This window comes from Hirsutella rhossiliensis (genome assembly GCF_020360975.1).
Source record: "Hirsutella rhossiliensis strain HR02 chromosome Unknown scaffold00011, whole genome shotgun sequence".
Classification (NCBI taxonomy): domain Eukaryota; kingdom Fungi; phylum Ascomycota; class Sordariomycetes; order Hypocreales; family Ophiocordycipitaceae; genus Hirsutella; species Hirsutella rhossiliensis.
Window position 1 is genome coordinate 317863 of NW_025408677.1, and position 21028 is coordinate 338890.

Consider the following 21028-nt stretch of genomic DNA (forward strand, 5'->3'; position numbering starts at 1 on the left):
TATGGACGAGGCATCGGGCGGGCTTTGTCCCGCCTCCGTTTCCATGTCTCCAACATTTGTCTTTTGAAAGTCTGCCGAAGACGCGCGTAAAGACACGAAGCTCTGGGCCAGTCGATCGGAGGGTGACGACACAATTGACGTTGAGTACCCACTGGACGACGGCCACTACGAGGATGAGCCTCCAGCGATGGCTCAACATCAGGCTTACACAGCTCTACTCCAGATTTTGCGAAATGCCGTGCAAGATACAGACGCCACGAAAGACTCCCCGTCCTCTTGGATCTAATACGCGACGTGCGTAAGGGAACCTCGCTGGAGGACAACCTTTGTCCAACGTCAGGAGGATCTGTACCTCAATATACCCCACGACCAAGGCGACACCTTGTGCCAATTCCCAATATTATCTCGAGATGATGTCCAAGCAGCAGCCAAGGCCCAAGACCTGTTGCATCTTCGAATGCTGGACGACATCGAGGGTGGTTCTCAGGGCACCGTACTATCCACGAATGGCGCCGACATCGACGATACCCTAGCTCGCTACGGCGATATGGACACCGCCGCTGCGCTCACAGGCAGTGACCTCAATGAACAAGGACTGGAATGCTCGTTGACGTCACTCCGGCGACTAGCTTCGCGGAGATGGGGCACACCACCGCAGCCACCTTCACACTGAACTATCTACAGACCATGGCCCTTCAACTCGTTTGCGCATTTCTAGACAGGTATACGGCTAATCCGGACTCAGCTGGCCAACATCTCCAGTATACCGGCGGGCCGGGTGGCACGGGAAAGTCGAGGATCATCGATGCCCTGAAGGACGTGTTCGCGGCGAGAAACCAGCCACATCTTCTGCAGATAACCGGCACATCGGGCAGTTCGGCGGCCCAGATTGGCGGCACGACGATCCACTCGGCCTGTGGGTTAGATTCCCATCGCGATCCAAACAAACCGCCTCCCCTTTCTCGGAGGCGAAGAAATGGATCTGGAAACAGAAGCTGGTACTCGTGATTGACGAGGTCAGTATGCTTGGGGGGGCCACTCTGCACAACGTCAGTCGTCATCTCCAGGCACTCCGTGACTGTCCGGACGAGCCATTTGGTGGGATGCCTGTAGTTCTGCTGATGGGAGACTTCTACCAGTTCGCCCCTGTGCGGGAAACAAGCCTCCTGATCAATAGACCGCCGGACGGAACCCAGGCACCTCTGCGACAAGCGACCGTCTCTCACCATAGCGGCTGTAGATTGTGGCATCTGTTCAAAACCGTTGTGCTCCTCGAAGACCAGGTCCGGGCACGCGACGATCCCCAACTCGGCGCACTCCTGGATCGAGTTCGTGACGGGCGGCAGACACGGCAAGACCTCGACTTGCTCAACGCCAACATTGTAGGACGCTCCCAAATCACCTTCGACAATGGTTTGCGTGCTATAACGCCGCTGAACCGCACCCGCTGGGCCCTCAACATGGAAGCTGTCGTAGGCTGGGCGCGCTTCAACAAGCAACATATCCGTATCTTTATCTCGACTCACACCTGGCGCAACGGCACGCTTTCTCCAAACATCATAGCACAAACCATTGGACAAGGTGATGACTCTGTCTGCAAAGTCCCTGGTGTCTTTTTCTACGCCCAAGGTATGCCGGTGGTTGTGAACAAGAACATCTATACTGGCTTGAAAGTTGTCAACGGAGCCGAGTTTACTGCCGTGGACGTTATACTCGATCCCAATCACCCAGGATACTACTTGGCAGATGACGTGACAATCCACTTCGGGCCACCGCTAGGCATTCTTCTGCAGTCTCAAGAGACGAAAACGTTGGCGATACCGTCCCTGCCGTTGGGGACCGTGCTCATCCGACCCATGTCACATACGCTCGATTCGACTAACTCTCACTTCAAATTCTTGTCAGCAAGATGCACACGACGTGGATTACCCGTGGCACCAGCGTTTGTTCTTACCGATTACAAGGCCCAGGGTAAAACGTTCGTCGAAGTACTTTTGAGCTACGTGGAAATCGTGTGACCAATGGGGAACCCTCCAAATGCAATTTTACGAGCCTCTATGTGCAACTGTCCAGGTGCACTACGCTTCGGGGCATCAAGCTTCTCGGTCCCGTGAGACAGCATGATTTCATTGGCAATGGGCTGGATCAGGCCATAGTTGATGGAATGCAGAGACTTAAGAACTTGGCCGTAGAAACGAGACGAATGTACGAGAATTAGGGTTGCGAAAGATAGGCATACTGACCAAGTTCGGGAACGGGGGGGGGGGGTCCTTTAGCACTGCCGGGCGCGTTGATACTTGCCGCCGGCCAACTAATGCTTTAGTCCGTTCCTCAAGGCATTGGCGGACCCTGGAAGGGGCCGGTCTCCTGTCTCACCGGGTCCCTTAACACCAGCTCCATCCACACCCGAGCCGTCAACACCAGCCGAGGCCCGCGCCACTCGACGAGACGAAGATCGATTGTTCCACCATTTCCGTGGTTACACATGGGCCCAGCGAAGCCGAAACACAAAATCATGGGTATGGAAATAGGGCTTTGATATCGAGAAGGGCTCGGATCGGCGATGGGTTTGCAAAGTTTGCATCGAACGAAACAGGCCGAAGCCCGGTACTGTAATTTCCATTGGCACCCAAAACGGCTGAGCGGCATCTCTGGGACCTGTCGTGAAAACGGGTTAACGATCTAAGTCCGAAGGTTACCTAGTCGGGCTGACTCTAGCAAAGGTGACTGAGAAGGATGAATAATGTCGTTGGTAAGCGGTGGTATCGAACCTTCTAGATGACAACGTCATCTACTAGGGGGGTCTAAAAGTCGACCCCCCGCGCTTGAACATCAAGCACGGGGGGGCCATTGACTAGGAAAAGGGTCACTGACTGGGAAATGCCTGGGAGTACTTTACTTTACGGATATTTGGGCAGTAAGTGAAAGTACCCCTTTTGAGGTAGATTTATTTATCGGGGCGATCTAAATAAGCGGTATAATGCGGTACTTTCTATTACACTAATTTCTCGGCGAGATAGAGGTACCTTTTCCTTTCCCAGTCAGTGACCCTTTTCCTAGTCAATGGCCCCCCCGTGCTTGATGTTCAAGCGCGGGTACGGTGGGCGATAGGGGTCACTGTTGCAAAACTCCCTGTCATTTTCTTTTGGGTTTAGGCGCCCAGCCCCCTGGTCATCCGTATACTTCAGGTCAGCATGAGAGTATGTACTGCGGACTAGCAGCGGGCCCGCACGGTCATCCTTCTGCCAGTCTAATTGCCAGTTTGCCGCACCAGTCGTAAAATGGTATCCGGCTCGCAAACCACTTACACACGTATGGATGCGCATGATGCTATACCCAAAATTCGTTCCTGAAAAGCTGATCGATATTTTTCCAAGTGAAATCGAGCGAGCGGCGCGGTGTTTTCGCCAAACAACTTTACTTTGGTATTGTCGCGGCCCGAAGACAGCGACAATACCAAAGACAAAGACGGCGAATATTGCCAAGTCCCCTCCCCTGGATGGCGCTGGGAACTTGTGAAAGCCGGGCCCTACAGACAAAGAATGCAAATACACACGAGAGTTTGAGGTCTTCTGCTATACGGTGCCGAGTTGAAACTTTGGACTTTAATGTTTCCACTTCCTCCTGGCCACCACAGCTGTGTTCAGTTTTCATCCTAACGTTCATAGGAGTAACTGGGACGAGGAGCGGCGCCATGAGGCAGCAGAGGATTACCGCAGTAATCCCGCTACTGGTCAGCACCGGACTAGCGTTGAAGTCTCTTGCTAAGCCTGGCGATCTTCATTCGCCATGGCAAGGGGATATTGTTCTGTAACTATTCTGCTTATATTAAAATCCCGTTTCCGAGTCCGATCCTATTTGTCCTCCTTTTCCCCTGGTTCTACCTCTTCTCCTCAACCGAAATGGGCCCTCCACAGATTCCCCCTGGGCATGTCTACTGCGTCCAAGCCGGACAGAAGCACTATGACCTCTTCACTACCATATACGTTGGCGCGAACTATTGCGGCCGTTGCGGCTTGGCCAACCCCTTTCGGCCGCAGCGTCGGGCCAGGTCTAAAACTCCGGCACTTCCTGGCCCATATGATGAGGTGGTCGAGGTCGAGGACTCTCCGCCACGGCCAGTCAGTCCAGCAAGTCAGCTGCTGCGTGACAGACTGAAACCAGTGTCATCCATCGGCGTTGGACACGCCGCCCAACTACTCCCCAATGAAGTTGCTGGTACCGGTGCGATGAATACACGGGCACGCATACCTCCCTTCGAGGCGTCAAGCAATCCCCAGTTCATGACCGTCGCATCAACGGCCAGTCGAGCCATTCAAAACTCCAAAGGCAGCACCAGGAAGCCTGCGAGGCAACGAACTGGCTACCAGTGGGTCCATGTAAGCCTGCTGCTTGTGAGTTTGGAGACCAGGTACTTCAACGGGCTTGCAGTGGAGGTTCCAGAGACGGTGCTGCCTCTGAAGGATACGGTGATCAAGTTTCCCTCGGCAGATCTACTGACTTGGCCCTCGTTCACCGAGACTTTATTCGATCACCTCCGTCCGCTTCCGCCCACGATCGATCCTGCCAATAAAGATCTATCGCACAGGGTGTAGAGCAGCAGCAAGCATGAAGATCAGGAAGTGGAAGAACTCTTGATTTAGCTATCTAGAGGGGAAAAGGAGCAACATCTTTATAGATGACATAAAGGAGTGGCTGGGAGATGCTAGAAGCATCTGATCATATAGTGTAGGTGCCTATAACGTGTGCATAATGTTGATGGTTGGTGTGGCTGTTTGGCATAGTGTAGATGGTAGGGGTTAGCCTGTTGGAGGCTGATATCCTGTGTGTGACAAGATCTCTGGAACATTTCTTACGCTTCGACCTTCTCTGGCAAGAAAATCGTTACCGTTCCAAACACCGACAAGTACACGACACCGTCAAGCATGCTCGCATCGGGGCACTTTTCGAACAACCAAGCAGGGCAGTTGAAGGTGCTAGTCGTTCTGACATCCACGGATGTGGTTGATAAGCAGGAGCCGGTCACACCGTTGAGGCCAGATCAATGCTCGACGCCAGTCAAGGAAGACAAGAAACGGAGGGTCAAGCAAGAAGACATAAGCCCAGCCTCTAGACGCAAGAAGCGCGTCAAGCAAGAGGAGCAAGTCAAGGAAGAGATACGCGTCAAGATTAAGCACGAAGAGCCCGTTTCAACTTCATCCTGCCAGAGCCCGACACGCGACGAGCTTGGATATACTGCCAAAGAAATTGTTGGACATGGGGATGCGGTAGGCCTTGGTGAGCTGGAAGATCCACTATGCGATTTAGTGTTTGGCAGTGACCCTAGTGGAAAGGTGTATAAAGGCGTGGTGGCCGAAGGAGTCGAAGTGGACGAAGAAGATAGAGAGGAGGAGACAAGTTTTGTTCCGGAGTTCGTAAGAAACCGAACCAACTCATCAACGAGCCGAGCGCTAACTTCAACAGGTAAACCCGGAGTCAATTTCCCAAGCCTTCAGGGAAACTCAAACTCGACTGTCCGACACTAACGCTGCTAAAGCGCTTCCTCCAGCTCACTCTACACGCTTCAAGGGTGCAAAGATCCCTACAACGTTTGCTATTCGATATAGGAAAAGGAAGGATTGACTACTCAGGCTCCCCATTCGAACCATCGCTATCCTCCCCGTCATCACTTACCGGTATTTTCTCCATGTCGCTTCCCTGCACGTCCTCAAACCCAAGCTCAACAAGTGGCTGCTCTGCTGGTTCCCCATCTCCAAATTCACCTTCTCGGGCTTGATTTGCTTGCTCAAGTAATGCTTGCTATACGCGCTTAGATTGGTCAACTCGCAAATAAATAGTATGTCTTACATATTCAGCAACGCCTCCAGTTGGCGCTTTACGGTATGCCAGCGTAGGCTGTCGGCCACTTTCGATATGTTGAATTATCTTATCTCGAAGACCAAGGTAAAACGCTTGAAAGGTCGCAACTTGTCCGGCTCCTGGTGAGTTCCAAGGACTACGTGATCGTAGCCCATTTCAAGGAGAACTTGGCGGCACCAGTTCTTTGTCTCCGGCTCCAAACTCGTGCTAATGTCAATATCAGCCAACGGCCGCTCCATTTCGTCTAGAATGGAGCGGTCAATCGGATACCCCAATTGCATGCCTTGTCTGGGTCGGGGTAATGGTAGTTCATCCAGGGCTGGCCGTGGACCACATGGGGACGGTTCTTTGGAGGCGTATCCGATGAAGATTCCACGCCTCCACGAAGTCGAAGAGTTCTCGGCGTAGTAAGTCTTCGAAGACGGCGTAGATGGAAATCTGATCTTCCAGCATATCGCCGTCGAAGTCCCCGTCCCTGGCGAGTTCTCCAAAGTAGTCTACCTACTGCCGGGACGAGACATGCAGCATGCGCTCCCACCAACTCTCGATCTTAACGTTCTTCGTACTTGGAGCCGCCTTGTACGAATCCTTTAGTCGATTTCCTTGTTGGAAAACTTGCCCATGCCATTCCACTCGCCCGTCTGTTGCCAAGACAAAGTTCCAGTGTGCTGCTGCGACCAATGGCGTTTCGCTCCCCCTGTCTGCTTGCAAATACCATGGCCGAAAGCCGTAGGCGCCACACGCGGCCAAGTACTGCTTCAATACGCTCAAAGCGGTTGTAGCGGAGTGGCCAATATAAAACCAGATAATGTTGCGCGAGTATGCATCGATTGCTGCATATATCTCGAATCCATACGCCTTGAGCTTGTCGTGACCGTCAATGCACCACTGGTAGTTTGGTCCTGGGACAAGAAACTGTCCCTTCTTCCTCCGAAACATCCTTTTCGGAGTTCGACCTCATTTGGGAACATGATTTTGTACATCGCAAAGAGGGTCTCTCGGGACCCAGAGCTGCTTTTGCTGACGAAGATAAGGCTGGAGAAGGCTTTTGCCATATCCCGAAATGGCATTGGACCGTCGCGTCATCTCGATGATAACCTGTTCTGTCTTTTCCAGCAACACAAGGCGCTCCTCGTCACTATTGAGCCTGCGTACCCAGCGGCGGTCCGGGTGAAGTCTGATGCGCTTTAGACCTCGTTTCGTGATCGGCCAGCCTTGTCTTTGTAGCACGCTCAGCGTCTGCTTCTCGGTAAGCCCAACGCGAAAGATCAGGTCACGGATGGTTTCTATCAGCTCTGGAGTTTCTTTGGTACGGGCTTGCTGGCGCGGGAGACCCCAGTTTGCGATTCGGCGAGAGAGTGTACTGAGATTGACGGCGACATGGTAATGCTTCCGAAGCTTATACTTAATCTTGCTTCGCGAGACACCGTTGAGGTATAGATGAGTGATATAGTTACGGTATTGATCGATTGGATTGGGCGGACGTGCCATTGTTGCCGGTAACGTCGAAGGGATGGTGATTTTCTTGGTCCTCATGCCAGGAAAAAGGGGGACAGCGATATAAATTGACTTACCGCGTTTTCCCGCAGCGGTGGTGCCGCTGGCCCGCAGCGGCTTAGTGCCAGGGGGCTGTTCGTGGAACGGTTACCAAACCAGGAACAGATCGACGCTGCTCACCCGCAAATATTTACAGAACCCAGATCCCTTCCAACCCTAGTTCCTACCTTTCCTTCTGTATCATCATTGCCGTGGAAAGCCAATGGTCAGCAGCGTTGTCATGTCCACAGCAGATCCCGCTATCGTAAGTGAAACTGCAGTCGCTGGCCCGATGGATGGGGACTCGCCCAGCAGGAATAAAATAGTCAAGGGTAGAGGATTGGTCCGACTCAACGCCCGCAAATCCACGGCCAAGATTACCGTACAATCCAATAAGTTCTTCTATGAAGAAGAGGCGGCTGCTAACTTGCTCGCCCGAGCAGAAGAAGAAGCAGACAAAAAAGGCCCCTCCCGTCGGCTCGGTGCGAGACTTCCCATGCCGTCCTTGCGTCACACGCGCCACCAAGACTCCCGGCCATGAATGTGCCTCCCAGGACAGTACGTTGATTGTCCCCTGTAGTATATGTCTGCCTCACTAATTTGCCGGGATAGATACCGGTGCTGCGTGCTGGGACTGCGCAAAGAACGCTCACACGTGCAGGCCAGTATGAGACCTTTGTTTGCTCCAAAGAAGCGAGAAATTAATCGAGTTGAATGTTCTAGGTCCCTGCTGGGGCTGTTGCTGCCGTGCGTGCCTTTTGGGACGTGAATCGGCATCTCAAGCTTGCAGATGCCGAACCCGATGACACCTGGCGCATCGCTGCGCAGCGAGCAGCACAACAGCTACGTGCTTGCGGTGGTAGTGCGGCTCCTTCTACCGCTTCAGGACCAGCTCCCGCTTTGGCCCCCGAAGAGCGGAAGCTTATGGCGTTAGAAACCATCGCTGAGGCTGCTCGGCTCTGGATTGTGAGCGAACTGAAGTTGTGAGTTGCATTTTGGCTGCTAACTGGATATATAGCAGCTTAACAAGCCGGAGGATGAGGACGAGGAGAATGTATAGATAGAATAAGGGAACACATTAAAGCGTTGGAATTACCGTGCGGTATTTTCGCCATAGGCGACTGATATGTTTGTGACGAGAGACGCGGCTGGTCCGCAGCGGCCCCGTAGCTGTGACTACCCCTGCCGTAACGCCAAATTTTCCAACGAAGTTGGGCCGAGATACATAGACCAATGTACCGTGGGGCGGGCCGTTCATGCCGCTAACCCATTTTGACTCTCGCGCGGTGACTTTTTGGGTTTTGCAACAGTGACCCCTATAGCCTGCCGTACGCGGGGGGTCGACTTTTAGACCCCCCTAGTAGGCGGCCTGGGTGGCGACATCGCCACCACAAGGCAGCCACAGGTGACGGGAACTATAAGAAGTCGCCTTTTGTTAGAGAGGAGAAAGAATCTAAGGACAAGGAACTTAATGAATTCATCACTTGCATCCTCTCTTCGCGAGAGTTATGAGCCCGGGAGAAACAGTGTTTCTGTAACTTCCGGCTGCTGCATTCTTCCACAGCCGTTCTCGATTGGACTTGTCCATTAAGACACCTTATCGCGCCTTTACGCCCCCTTTCTCCCTCCTTAATCCTCCTTTCCTCTTCAACCCAAGATGTCGAAGGACACCATCCAGCGCACGATTCTTACAGAACCTCAGGATTGGGATAAGTGGCTGAAGGAGCTTCGAGCCCGTGTGGATAAGACCATCCACAAGCTCATCTTCGAACATGACAGGGCCCCCCTTGAGCTACCTGAACGCCCCGAATTCAGCGATTTCGACGCTGAGGCTGAGAGATTTGCTGATCTGAATGTAGGCCAACAGAAAGCTTATTCTGAAGCATCGAGGGACTACGAAGGTCGCCGAAAGGAATACCTCTACGAGACGAGGCTCGTCACGGCAGCCCGTACGACGATTACGGAGACGATTAGCAAAGCGAAGCTGACCTCCCATCACGACGATGAGACTCTTCGCGAGTGGTTTGTAAAGTTTGAAGCGTCGACAGCTCCAACGAGGGGCTATATGATGGAACGTATCCGAACCCAGTACACGATCCATCTTCGAGCCTTTTCAACGAAGAATATCTCTACCTGGCTCGCTAAATGGGAAGAAATCATGGGAGAAGCTGAGCAGTACTTCCTCGTGGAGGCTGTGACCGGCCAATGGCTGCGAGACATAGCCAGCCTGATTAAGCCTCTTTCCGACGGCTTTTCAGCTATATTTATCCGCGGAAGCAAGAGACTAGACGAAGAAGCCGCTGCCATCCAGTTCAAGATCTATCAAGCACATAGGCCAGGGCTGCATCGAGAATCCCCAAAGCGACCAAAACCATACCTAGAAGAAAGCTGGACCTACCAGGAAGCGGCTCGCCAGATCAGAGAAATTGTCGAATTGAACCCAACAACGGCCCCAGGCACGGTGAAAAGAGGAGCCGGCTTTCAGGCCAGTCCGAAAGAAGATTCCTCGCCACGGAAGAAGAGGAAAGGAGCATCTGACAAAGACCGTTGCCCAGCGTGTGGTCTTGACAGTCACGAGCTTGAGGGTTGCTGGCAAGTCTTCGAGGAATTACGGCCAGGCCATTTCAATCGATCTGAAAGGCTATGCAAGAAAGCCCAGAAAGCTGTCGAGGATAGTCCCGACCTACGGAAACAGGTTGAAGATATCCTGGCAAGCCAGAAAGATTGGAAATTGTAAGAGGCTGGCCCGGAGTTTGTTCAACTAGCAGGTGCCTATGTGTTGTCTATCTAGAGCTAAGGAGGAAAGGAAGCTGAACTCGAGGCGTAGCCTCGAGTGCGAGCTTATATTGCCCTTCACGGAATGTTCTCGCAGATTCCGGGTCCGCGGAGCGGGGCCGGTGTTGCCACCGGAGCACGACCCACCGGACCCGGTACAACCGGGTCCACCAGCCGGGCATAGCCCGTGACATTACCCCCCTTCTCCCCTCCGACCAGGTCGGCGTCTGCGCGTTCCTGCCAGCGTCTCGTACCTCTCCCTAGGGCCATCATTGGTCTTGATTGGCCCGTACTTGTCCTCGAATGCCTTCATCGCAATTGTTCCTTGCAACCTCAACTGGCTCCCAAGTCGGCTCTGCGTAGCCCGTCCATCGCACTAGTGCTTACCTGAATTCCTCGTCCGCCCTTCTTCCATCCCGCGCAGAGAATCTCGTCGACACCCCACAGACCCGTGCCGGACTCTTCTTGTCCGGGTGGTGGCTGTGCGTCATCTCCTTTTGGGCCAGGAGCCGGATTTTGATGCCCCCGCCGCAAAAGGTCAACATGAAATCGCGGGTAAATTGAGCCACGAACATCGAGCTCAACAACGTGCGAACTAATTACCTTCGTGACTGTGTACTTGTGATGCAGCCAGTCGAGCTTCTTGCACGGTCGTGGCGATCTGTAGTTTGCCATCGAGAGCCACACCTTGTCACCAACTTCAAATCGCTCCGCAGGCTGTCGCTTTGCGTTGGCAGCCTCTTCTTGTTGTTGCTGTGAGGAGGCCATCACTGCTTGCATGTACTCATTGACCTCCTGCAGGCGACTGAGTAGGCTATCAGCTCTGCTTTCTTCTCTATGCCTCGGTGGCTCTTCCGATTCCTCGACGCTGATGGGAGCGACGTGGTAACCATGCTCAGCGAAAAAGGGGCTGATCTTGGTTGCTGCGGATTCACGATTGTTGAGTGCCAGCTGCGCGGCAGGGAGCAGTTCTCCCCAGTCGTCCTGCACGTACGACACGTAGGCTCTCAGGTAGGCCTCGACCTCCTGGTTCATTCTCTCTGGTCCTCCGTCCGTCTGAGGATGATAGGCCGTGCTCAATTTCTGCGTGACACCTGCAAGACGACAGAACCTCTTCCAGAACCTACTTAGCCAGTTGCTCCCGCGGTCGCTGACGATGGACCGTGGCATTCCGTGAAATCGGTAGTGACACTGGAGAAAACGGTTTGCACACGGCTCAGCTTCCATGTTGTCCATCACCTCGAGGGTCACAGCCTTTGTCAGTCTGTCCACAATCACCCACAGGTACCTTGCCTTGCTCGGTCCAGTAGGCGGCAGATCTGTGATGAAGTCCATGGACAAATGGCTCCGGGGTCGATCTGGAATCGGCAGAGGCTTGAGAAATCCCCTTTTCGACTGGCGCCAGATGTGTGCTCTGCCGCAGGTGTCGCAATTGGCTACGAACCGGCGAACAAGCTGGGACTGTCCAGGCCAGTAGAATCGCCGAGCCACAATAGCCAGCGTACCTCCCTGCCGGGATGACCGGTCGCAACAGAGTCGTGCGACTGCTGCACAATGCGGGTTCTCAACTGGTCTTTCTCAGCTTCCTCCTGGTTACCCTCCTCTCCGGATCCACCCGGCACCCAAATACGGTCTCTGAATGTCAGCCTTTTGCCTGCGTCGATCGCACATTCTGAAATCTGGATCTTCAGGCCCAGCGAGGGCGGGAAGGCACGCTCGCGATCGCGGACTGCCTCATAGGCTGCCCCGAATATCGAGTCCTTCGCCACCGTTTCGTCCCAGAGTTGCTGCAGGTCCGCTTCCTCGAAGACCTTCATCTCCGGCAGGGTGGATGCCTCTGAACAGTCAGAACCCATCGCGTTAATACATGCTCTTGTCGATGATGGAATGGCACTATCCGGTATCAACTGTATCATTCTTCCTTGTTCCCGCTCGTCGTCAATGCCATGTGGCTTGTCTTGTTCACGGCGGACAATGCATCGGGCACGACAGCCTCGCTGCCCGGTCGATACTCGAGCTTGAAGTCGAACTGGGACAATTGGCTGCCCAACGGCTCTGCCGTTCCGTGAGCTTCTGGCGTGTCATGAAATACCCAGGTTGCGGTGGTCGGTAAGGATTGTAAATGGGCCGCAGCTCCTAAGTTCGGCGTTCCAGTTGTCGAGACATCTCATGATGGCAAGCATCTCCTTGTCGTGAATGGGATAGTTGTACTCCGCTGGCGAAAGTCGCTTCGAGAAGAAGGCGCATGCGTGTCGACGCCCATCTGGGCCTTCCTGCGACAGGACGCCTCCCAATGCGTAGCCTGAGCAATCCGTCTCCAAAAAGGTCGGGAGGCTCGGGTCCCACTGCTTGAGCACCGGTGACTCGCAAAATCGTCGCTTCAGCTCCTGAAACGCCTCGTTCTCCGCTCGTCCCCAACGAAAGGCAGTTCCTTTCTTAAGCAGGGCATCCAGAGACTGCGTGATCTTGGCATAGTCGGGGATGAAGATCCGGTAATAGTTGGCGAAGCCCAGAAAGCTTCTGACACCCTTCACCGTGGTCGGGGCCTCCCATTCGCGGATGGCGCGCTGCTTTTCGGGGTCGCAGGCGATTCCTTTCCCTGCGTTGACGATGAACCCAAGGTACTTGACCTCTTGTACCGAAAACTCGCACTTCGCTGGGTCTAGGTGCAGCCCAGCGTCGGCGAGTGCTTGGAGAACTCGTCGCACCTTAGCCTCATGATCCGCCTTCGAACCGCTCGAGTAGATCAGTACATCATCCAGGTACGCTGTGACAAAGTCGTCCAGCCATTCGCGCAACACACTGTTCATGTATCGTTGGAATGATGCCGGGGCGCCGCTCAGGCCGAAAGGGCACACGAGCCACTCGTAGAGCCCAAACCTCGTGCGAAATGCGGTCTTTCCTCATGTCCCGGAGCCATGCGGATCTTATGGAAAGCGGCCACCACGTCCAACTTGGTGAACCACTTAGCCTTGGCCAGATTCTGCAGGGTCTCCGCGATGAGGGGCAGTGGGTATCGGTCGCGCTTGGTGATTGCATTCAGCGCTCGGTAGTCGCAACAAAATCGCAGCCCTCCATTCGGCTTCCGCACAAACAGCACCGGCGCGGCAGCCGCTGAGCTACTCGCTCGGATGAATCCTCTGTCCAGCAGGTCTTTCAGAGTCTTTCGCAAGACCAACAGCTCTTCTCGTGACATGTTGTAGAGTGGGCCCACGGTAGGGGTGGCTCGTTGCCGTTCTTGTCAGGCTGCAGGTTGACTTCATGATCCACACCCGGTCGATGTGGCGGCAGCTTCATTGCCTCTTCTGGTGAGAATAGGTCGCGGAATTCTTTCAGCACTTCTGCCGGGACCTTCTCGCTCGGATCGACTGGCGGCTTCGGCTGAAGCGCCCTCTATATCCGACAAACTGATTGCATGAATCGAGATCGCGTTGCACTTCTTGCGTCTCTTTGCGCGTCGACACCCGCCGTGAATACGGCTGCCGACACGAGTCTTGCGCTTCGAATCGCGCGTATCTTGGCGGGCTCTTCCTGCCCAATGAGGCGTATCGTCACACCTGCCCTCCCATGGTACATTCGCTGCTTGGCAGCATCGTACACGACGTGATTTCTCTCATACAAGGCCGGCCGAGGAACATGTCCTGGCCCAGGCTTGGGATCACGTATGCAAAGACACGTTCGTCAAATCCAGCTGTTTCGACCACAACAGCCACGACCCCTGGGGATATGACACTCTTCGCTGACTCTGAGAATCCCTCAATTTCTCGTGGTTTCGAGCCGACGAAGGGTATCCGCAGCTTCCGAACAAGGGCTTCGTCGATCACGGCATAGCAGTCACATCCACAGTCGACAAGGGCGCGTATTCGATAGCCTTGGTTTACCCGCGCGTTGACTAGTACAGTCCGACTATTCATTCGTGGCTTGAACGCTTCCCAGTCCCGGATGTCTGCCTTTGCAGGCCCCGGCGCCCGCTTTCGCCCCGGGGCTAGTCTTTTCCCGCCGACTCGTCCTCACTGGATGCTGCGGTTGATTCCGAATCATCTGCGGCATCGGGTTTCTTCATGCGCGCAGCTTTAGGTCGCTGTTGCTTCCCTTCGCCAGGAAAGACCACCTGGGCTGGGCAGTCCACGATAAGGTGATCCGTCCGACCACAGCGATAGCAGCGGCGCTCATCCTTCGGCTTCTTATCGACATGTCGACGACCCTTCGACTCGTGGCCAATACGGTTGATGTCCGTCATCTTAACATCTCCGTCGGGGTCCTCCGGTTCCTCCTTGGGTCGTTGCCTTGGTAGCTGTTGAGGCGTCCGCTCAGTCGACGTCGGCTGCCTACCGGGTTTCAGTCTCTCCAATCTGCCCGCAATTTCCTGAACTCTCGCAAGCCATCCCTGGTAGTCGTCGGGTAGGACAGCTGTGACCAAACTCTCTTGGAGGCGTGCATTTATTGCGTTCTCTAGAAATACGATCTTTGCACTGTCCGGCCAGTCTGCTCCCCCGGCTTCAGCTAATGCCTGTTCGAATCGGGGAAGGAAGGACGCGAGAGGTTGGTCTTCGCGCTGCCGCATAGTTCTCAGCGTGGCAGCAGCGCGGGATTGGATGTTGCTGTCCTGGTAGGTTCGGTCGAGGTATCGCATGAACTCTTGGGGGTCGTAGCTACCCCCAGGGCCTCCCGCGGCGTAAAAGGTAGCGACCACTTGCTGTGGTCGCTCGTCCAAACATGAGTTGATGAGGTACCAAAGTCCGCGATTTCCACTGTAGTAGTGTGCATCAAGGTCCAGCTTGTCTCGCATCTGCCTGGCCCAGGCGGAGTAGCTCTTCCGTGAGCCGTCATACTTGGGTGGGTTGGGCAACGGTTTCCGCGTTCCAGTACCGCAGGTTTTGGGGAGGGGCGTGCCCAAGCCAGGCGTGCTCTCCCAATCCTCGTGCCACTGGCGGCGATTGCAAGTCGGCGCTCTGCGGCTGCGCTCGCCCGAGTTGCTCCATCAGCAAGGAAAGTTGGTCCTGTAGAGGGCTGAGAGTCGCATTGACCGCTTCTTGAATGCGTTGGTCAATCCATTGCTGCTGGAGACTTGGGCTCTCACTCTGCTGGTCCATCCTTACGAGCAGTCTGCAGCTTGCGGTGTTTAGAAGGAGCTCTAGATATGTGAAAGGCTGGCCCGGAGTTTATTCAACAAGCAGGTGCCTAGGTGTTGTCTATCTAGAGCTAAGGAGGAAAGGAAGCTGAACTCGAGGCTTCGCCTCGAGTGCGAGCTTATATTGCCCTTCACGGAATGTTCTCGCAGCTTCCGGGTCCGCGGAGCGGGGCCGGTGTTGCCACCGGAGCACGACCCACCGGACCCGGTACAACCGGGTCCACCAGCCGGGCACAGCCCGTGACAAAGACAAGTTGTTCGAGTGCTTGTGACCCAGCATGGCAGGATCGGTGATGCCAGATTTCGGACGAATCCAACCGTGGTGGAGGCGGAACTCTTGAAATCGCCATTCTCTGCCGTCTTGGCCTAGTGTTGTCTGTCCGAAAGGAAGAAAATACGCCTTGGAAGGCGTTGAACACGGAGATAAGTGATCGTGGAAGCTTGAAGTAAGAGCGGGAAACTGTCTTGTATTCGACTACGTCGAGATCATACTGGTCTGTGAGCTGACAAAGGATACCATTGTCGTCATAGGTCCCCATTCGAAGCGTGTTGTCGACCCCACAATGCCACAGACCCTTTCTTGCAAGCTTCTTCGCGCTGACAATGTTCGTGTGGAATCTTGGCACGTGCGCAACGTCGAGAAGAACGAGAGCGCGTGTGTTTCTTCCGTTTTCGCCATCCAGAACATTTTCCATTCTTCGAGTGCCTCGTGCTTCGACCTTCAAGGAACCCTCTCCGATCATAACGTAGTCGGTTTCCTCAGCTTCGCGGATGTCGGTCAGCAGACTCTTGTCATTGACGATATGGGTAGTTGCTCCTCCGTCATAGATCGTCGAATTGTAAAGAGGATGCTTCTCGCGTAGAGCTGAAAATACCGAGTCGGTGGTTCCACTTGTGAGGCTTTTAGCATCGATTGTCAATCCGGCAAAGTCGCCGTGTTTGCGTGAGTTTCCTTTATCTCCTGCTTGATCCGTCTTGGCAGTGGCTGCCGAGGCCTTGACCGTGTCTACAATACTCTTCCACTTGGCTTGCTTGAGAGCCTCCTTGCAGGTCTTGACGCGACTGGACTTGACTTGTCGTCCATCCTTGGACTCGCCATTGATAGCGATTTGTACAGCAGCGCAGTCAAAGGACTTCCATCGGTGCTTAGACGACGGCACTCCGCATGGACAGTGGCTTTGAGCTACATCAGAGGCGGCAAACACGCTGTCAGAAAGCTTGCTGCTCATTCTGGTGCTTCGGACTTGCTCATGGAACAGTTCGCCCAATGCGCGTAGTGTGACATCAATCTTGAGGCCGAACTTTTTGCTGTTCATAATGTGGACCTTAAGCGAGGTACTTCTGCCTGCCCCTACTTTATTAGGATTTGCTTCAACTCACCCACTACCTTAACGTGCCTAAATAAACAGATTACCTAAATAAATAGAATTATTTATTTTCAACTTTACAACCCTATATCACTTAGTTACAAAAATAAGAAAACTGTCTAATTTACCTATTAAGGTACGCTTACAGGCTGTTATAAAGTGCCTAGAGAGTTATATTAATTCTAAAGTTGTCGGTAGGTCTCTACACAGGCCTGCGTGCAAATCGCAATGGTATGTGTAATCGTTGATGTCTGTTCTAGAAAGGGGGAAGAGGGGGCAAAGGGCACGGAGCTAGCTATGTGTCCTCCGCTATCCTCAACTGCACACGTGAGAGCGCACGTGACCTATCTAGATGGGTACAATGGATTACTACAATTCCCACAGTAGTTGTCGCGAAGAACGGCCCATGGTCGAGTCAACCAGGTCACCCATGGGTAGCTAGGGCAGCAAGGGAGCTGATAACCAGGTCTGAACGAGGAGGCTGGAAAGCTCCTCTTAAAAGACTGGAACATCTCCAGTCGAGAGGCTGGGAACCCCCAGGTCCCCAGCCTCCCCTGAACACATTACCTTTACTACGAAAGAGGGATATAAATAGGGGCTTGGGTTTAGGGCAGAAAGGGAGGAGAACAGAGACACGGAATACAATATGACCTTTCTGCTGACTTTCTTCGTGAGAGTTATGAGCCCGGGAGAAACAGAGTTTCTGGAACTTCCGTGTGCACAATATTGCGCCTTCAACAGTGCCAGCAGGCACTCCCCATTTATCGAAGATCAAATCCATCTGATCACTCATACCTTTATCCCTTTACCCTTCAAATCGCAATGTCGAAGAACACCAATTCCACCCGCCGCACGATTCTCTCAGAACCTCAGGACTGGGATAAGTGGAATAAGGAGCTTCGTGCGAGGGTTGACGAGACCATCCATGGACTAGTATTTGAGGAAGGAACAGTCCCGTTACAATCCCCCGCTCGGCCTACGTTTTCCGAGTTTGCTGCCGGTGTTATAACCTATGCAGGCCTCACTTCGGCTCAGCAGAAAGCTTTCTCGGCAGCCACTTCACGTTATGAAAATATGCGTAAGGAATACCTATATGAGAAGAAGCTAATTAAGGAAGCTAGAACGGCAATTACGGAGTCAATCGGCACAGCAAAGATGATTTCGTTGCGTGAGGAAGATACACTTCGTCAATGGATGACAACACTGGAATCTTCAACCGCCCCTACCAAAGGATTTATGACTGAGCGAATCAGGAAGCTTTACTCGAGTCACCTTCGAAGCTACTCAAAGAGCAACAACATCCCTGAGTGGCTTGTCAAATGGGAAGAGATCATACAGGAAGCTATACAGTACTTCCTAATGGAAGCGCTTACTGGCCAGTGGCTGCGAGATATTGCAACAATCATTAAGCCCCTTAGTGATGGCTATGCAACAATCTTCCTTGAAGAGAGCAGGCGCCTTGACGAGGATGCGGCTAGAAAGATGCAACAAGCATTTGATCGACCTGCATATGTGGCAGCAGCACCCGTGGAAGCAGCAGCGGCCCCGCACCAGGAGTAGCGGCACCAGCACCCGCAGCCTCACCTTCCCGTTGGACGTTCCAAATTGTTGCAAGAAAATCAGGAAATTGCGGAACAACAACCGCAAAGAGGAATCAAGCGAGGCGGGGCTTTTCTTACAGATGACCCAATAGACGATTCGGAGCCAGAAGCACAGCCGAAAAAGAAGAGAAAGCGAAAGGAGGATACAAATCCTTCATCTTCGTCTCGAAAACGCTGCCCTGCTTGCGAAAATAGGCACGAGCTTTCAGAGTGCTGGCAGCTGTTCGAGAAAAACAGACCTTCCTACTACAGGGAAAACAGCAAGCTACGAGAAAAAGCAGAAAAGGCTCTAAAAAGTGACCCCGAGCTGCAGAGGAGAGTCAATGAGATCAACAAAGGTTTGGCTTAGCAACTAAAGCCAGTTGGAAAGATTGTTGGCACAGCAAATCCCGCCTTCGTCTATTCAGCCGATCAGAAACCGACCTCTATAGACTACCCACTCCGTCACTCGACCCTCCTAGACTCGGCGGCCTCCTTACACGTCTGCAATAACCTTTCCCGCTTCCGCTCCTTTAGAAAGGCCAGGAACGAATATCTAGTCACAGGAGACACAGAAGTCCGGATAGAGGGTTACGGAAGAGTCAATGTTACGGTTACAGCTCCAGACGGAACATCCGGCAGCTACGGTTAAAACGGGTTGCCTATTGCCCGAGATTCTCAGCCAACCTTGTTTCTTTTCAGTCTCTTCAGGAAGAAGGGATCTACTGGGATACCTTTACAAATCCAACCCAGCTGGCCTATAAGGAAGGGAGGAAACCAATTTGCGTCTTATTCCGAAAGCACCGTCAGTTTGTGCTAGATTTCCAACCTGCAATGCAAGACGACCTCGATGAGGCAGCTTTTAAAGCTACAAAGGCACGAAGAAGGACCTCTCGAGACCCTAGGCCTGTCGCAACAGCTGATTCGGACCTTTGGCACGCTCGCCTCGGTCACCCTGGCCCTCAAGCACTCGAAATGCTTGGCCAACGAAAGGGTATTCGCATTAAGGGCCCAAGGACCGTTGAGTGCGAACCATGCGCCCAAGGAAGGGCCTATAGACAGGTCTCAAGGCGAACCCCGAATAAGGATCGAAGTCATCCTTGCGAAGAAATCTGATCGACTGGACCGACCTATCCCCTGATTATAAGGGATTCGTTCGAGTGATGTTCATAACAGACGCCTATTCAGGCATGATTTTCCCTACTTTCTCCGGACCTATCAAAACAAACACAACTGGGGCACTTAGGACTTCGTTAGCTGGATGAAGCTTCGATTTGACTATAGTGTAAAGACCATTCGTTCAGACGGAGAACTCTTTACTAAGGCAACTAAGAAGTGGCTTCGAAAGAAGGGTATCTCAGCAGAACCTCGTCCCCAAACACCCAATCCCAGAATGGAGGTGCCGAGAGATCAGGAGGTGCCCTAATGGAGAGGGCCTGCAAGATGAGGATAGCTGCAAAGCTTCTCACGATCTTTGGAAAGAGACCGTGGAAGCGGCCTGTTATTTGAAAACAGGACCCCACGGAATCCAAAAGCCAGACCGGACTTATCAAGACCTTCTGATCAGGAGAATCTGCATCGACAGCTGTGGATGACCCTTTGGAGCTATTTACAAAAAGAAGGAACCTGACCACAACCAGCATGCAACTCTTCAGGCGTACGGCTGTAGGGCCTACGCAATGACTGCCAACGCACAGTTGAAGAGGAGAAGGCTACAAAAGCTCGATCCAAGAACTCACATCGGCTACCTGGTTGGTTATAGTTCTACGAATATCTTTAGGATATGGGTTCCTCTTCTACGGAAGGTTATTTCAACCCGGACGTTACATTCGACGAAAGAACCTTCTTCGACGGCAAGCTCGAGCAACCACCGCTGCTTGCAAATATCGACGAGCTAGTCGAAAATGTCTCTATTCCAGAGGATCAGCAAGTAAATCAGGAAATCCTTGATGAAGAATCCGAGTCTGAGGAAGAAGACCTCTTTGAAGAAGAATCTGACGAGGAGGAGGCACAAGACCAAGAAAAAGCCAACGAGGAACTCTTGCTAACGCCGCCGCCCTCTGAAGATGAATTTCAAGCCGTTCTATCAGTATTTCTTCCTGTCGCTACCCCTGAGGGGGTGGGGAGGAAATCTGCGTTAATAAATCCTTCGGTTTCGACTCCTAAGAAGAAAAGAGTTACCTTCTTGGAGCACTTAACGCAGGAGCCACTTGATCATACAGGGATACGCCAGGAAGATCAATTTCAAGACCGATTTCGGGACTTCTATCCCCAGAAGATCAGGAATATGCTCCATGGAACCTTCAATGCTGGACGAATCTTCAAGCCAAAGACACAAAGGCCGCATAAGAAGAACCTACCCGAACCGCCAGAGACACAGAAGCAGCTCGAAAGGCACCCTTATAAAGAGGAATTCATCAAAGCTCAGAAAGACCACCTTGCCTCACACGAGGAGATGGGGTCCTTTCTCGAGGTTCCTTGGAAGAGGGCTGCCGGCAAGCAAATTCTAGGCTGCAAGTGGGTCTTTATTTACAAGACAGACAAGCACGGGATCCTTCAAAAGTGCAAAGCTCGTCTCGTGGTCTGCGGCAACCAGCAGGAAAAGGGGGACCTTCCTACCCGGGCTACGACCTTAGCCGGGATGTCGTTCAGGGCCCTAATGGCGATTTCGGCAGAATTCGACCTCGAGCTTGATCAAATGGATGCAGTCAACGCCTTCGTCAACTGCCCACTCGAGGACGAGGTAGTCTATATGAGGATGCCTCCCGGATTCGTTAAGC

General features: G+C 53.2%; 3 protein-coding genes across 3 annotated transcripts; 2 read left to right on the plus strand and 1 right to left on the minus strand.

Annotated features, from left to right (window-relative positions):
* Window positions 1–4925: 4925 nt before the first annotated feature.
* On the plus strand, window positions 4926–5622 carry HRG_08842 (uncharacterized protein; the record flags this gene model as incomplete). The annotated part of the gene is made up of 2 exons (XM_044867313.1): window positions 4926–5414; window positions 5464–5622. The coding sequence occupies 2 exons, from the start codon at window positions 4926–4928 to the stop codon at window positions 5620–5622; spliced, it is 648 nt and encodes a 215-aa protein (XP_044717334.1).
* A 4626-nt stretch (window positions 5623–10248) lies between these two features.
* Window positions 10249–13467, minus strand: HRG_08843 (reverse transcriptase (RNA-dependent DNA polymerase) domain-containing protein; the record flags this gene model as incomplete). Its single annotated transcript, XM_044867314.1, has 8 exons — window positions 10249–10407; window positions 10558–10664; window positions 10866–11631; window positions 11676–12007; window positions 12263–13050; window positions 13125–13195; window positions 13262–13310; window positions 13385–13467. The coding sequence occupies 8 exons, from the start codon at window positions 13465–13467 to the stop codon at window positions 10249–10251; spliced, it is 2355 nt and encodes a 784-aa protein (XP_044717335.1).
* Window positions 13468–17490: 4023 nt separating this feature from the next.
* Window positions 17491–18228, plus strand: HRG_08844 (uncharacterized protein; the record flags this gene model as incomplete). The annotated part of the gene is made up of 1 exon (XM_044867315.1): window positions 17491–18228. The coding sequence occupies one exon, from the start codon at window positions 17491–17493 to the stop codon at window positions 18226–18228; it is 738 nt and encodes a 245-aa protein (XP_044717336.1).
* Window positions 18229–21028: the final 2800 nt, after the last annotated feature.